The 282-nt window shown below is 59.9% G+C and overlaps 1 protein-coding gene across 1 annotated transcript; it reads left to right on the top strand.

Annotated features, from left to right (window-relative positions):
• Positions 1 to 5: 5 nt before the first annotated feature.
• Positions 6 to 252, top strand: LOC107125510 (synaptogyrin-3-like; the record flags this gene model as incomplete). Its single annotated transcript, XM_015428930.1, has 1 exon — positions 6 to 252. A coding segment is annotated over one exon (247 nt), but the record flags the coding sequence as incomplete, so codon positions are not given.
• Between the last annotated feature and the right edge of the window lie 30 nt (positions 253 to 282).

The following is a 282-nucleotide window of genomic DNA, read 5'->3' as shown; positions in this document are numbered from 1 at the left end:
CCTCCCTCTTGCAGATCTTCTCCATCATCGTGTTCGGCTCCATCATCAACGAGGGCTACGTCAACAGCGAGAAGTCCCCCATCCTGCGGTGCATCTACAATGGCCACGAGGGAGCCTGCAACTACGGCGTGGCCATCGGCCTCATCGCCTTCCTGGCCTGCTGCTTCTTCCTCGTGGTGGACCTCTATTTCCAGCAGATCAGCAGCGTGAAGGACCGGAAACGGGTGGTTCTCCTGGACCTCGGCTTCTCGGGTAGGTTCCCTGCAGGGTAGAGGGTGGTGC

Source organism: Gekko japonicus, unplaced genomic scaffold (genome assembly GCF_001447785.1).
Source record: "Gekko japonicus isolate JY-2015 unplaced genomic scaffold, Gekko_japonicus_V1.1 scaffold140125, whole genome shotgun sequence".
In the NCBI taxonomy this organism is placed as follows: Eukaryota; Metazoa; Chordata; class Lepidosauria; order Squamata; family Gekkonidae; genus Gekko; species Gekko japonicus.
The sequence above is the reverse complement of the archived record's forward strand: the minus strand, read 5'-3'. Positions and strand labels throughout refer to the sequence as shown.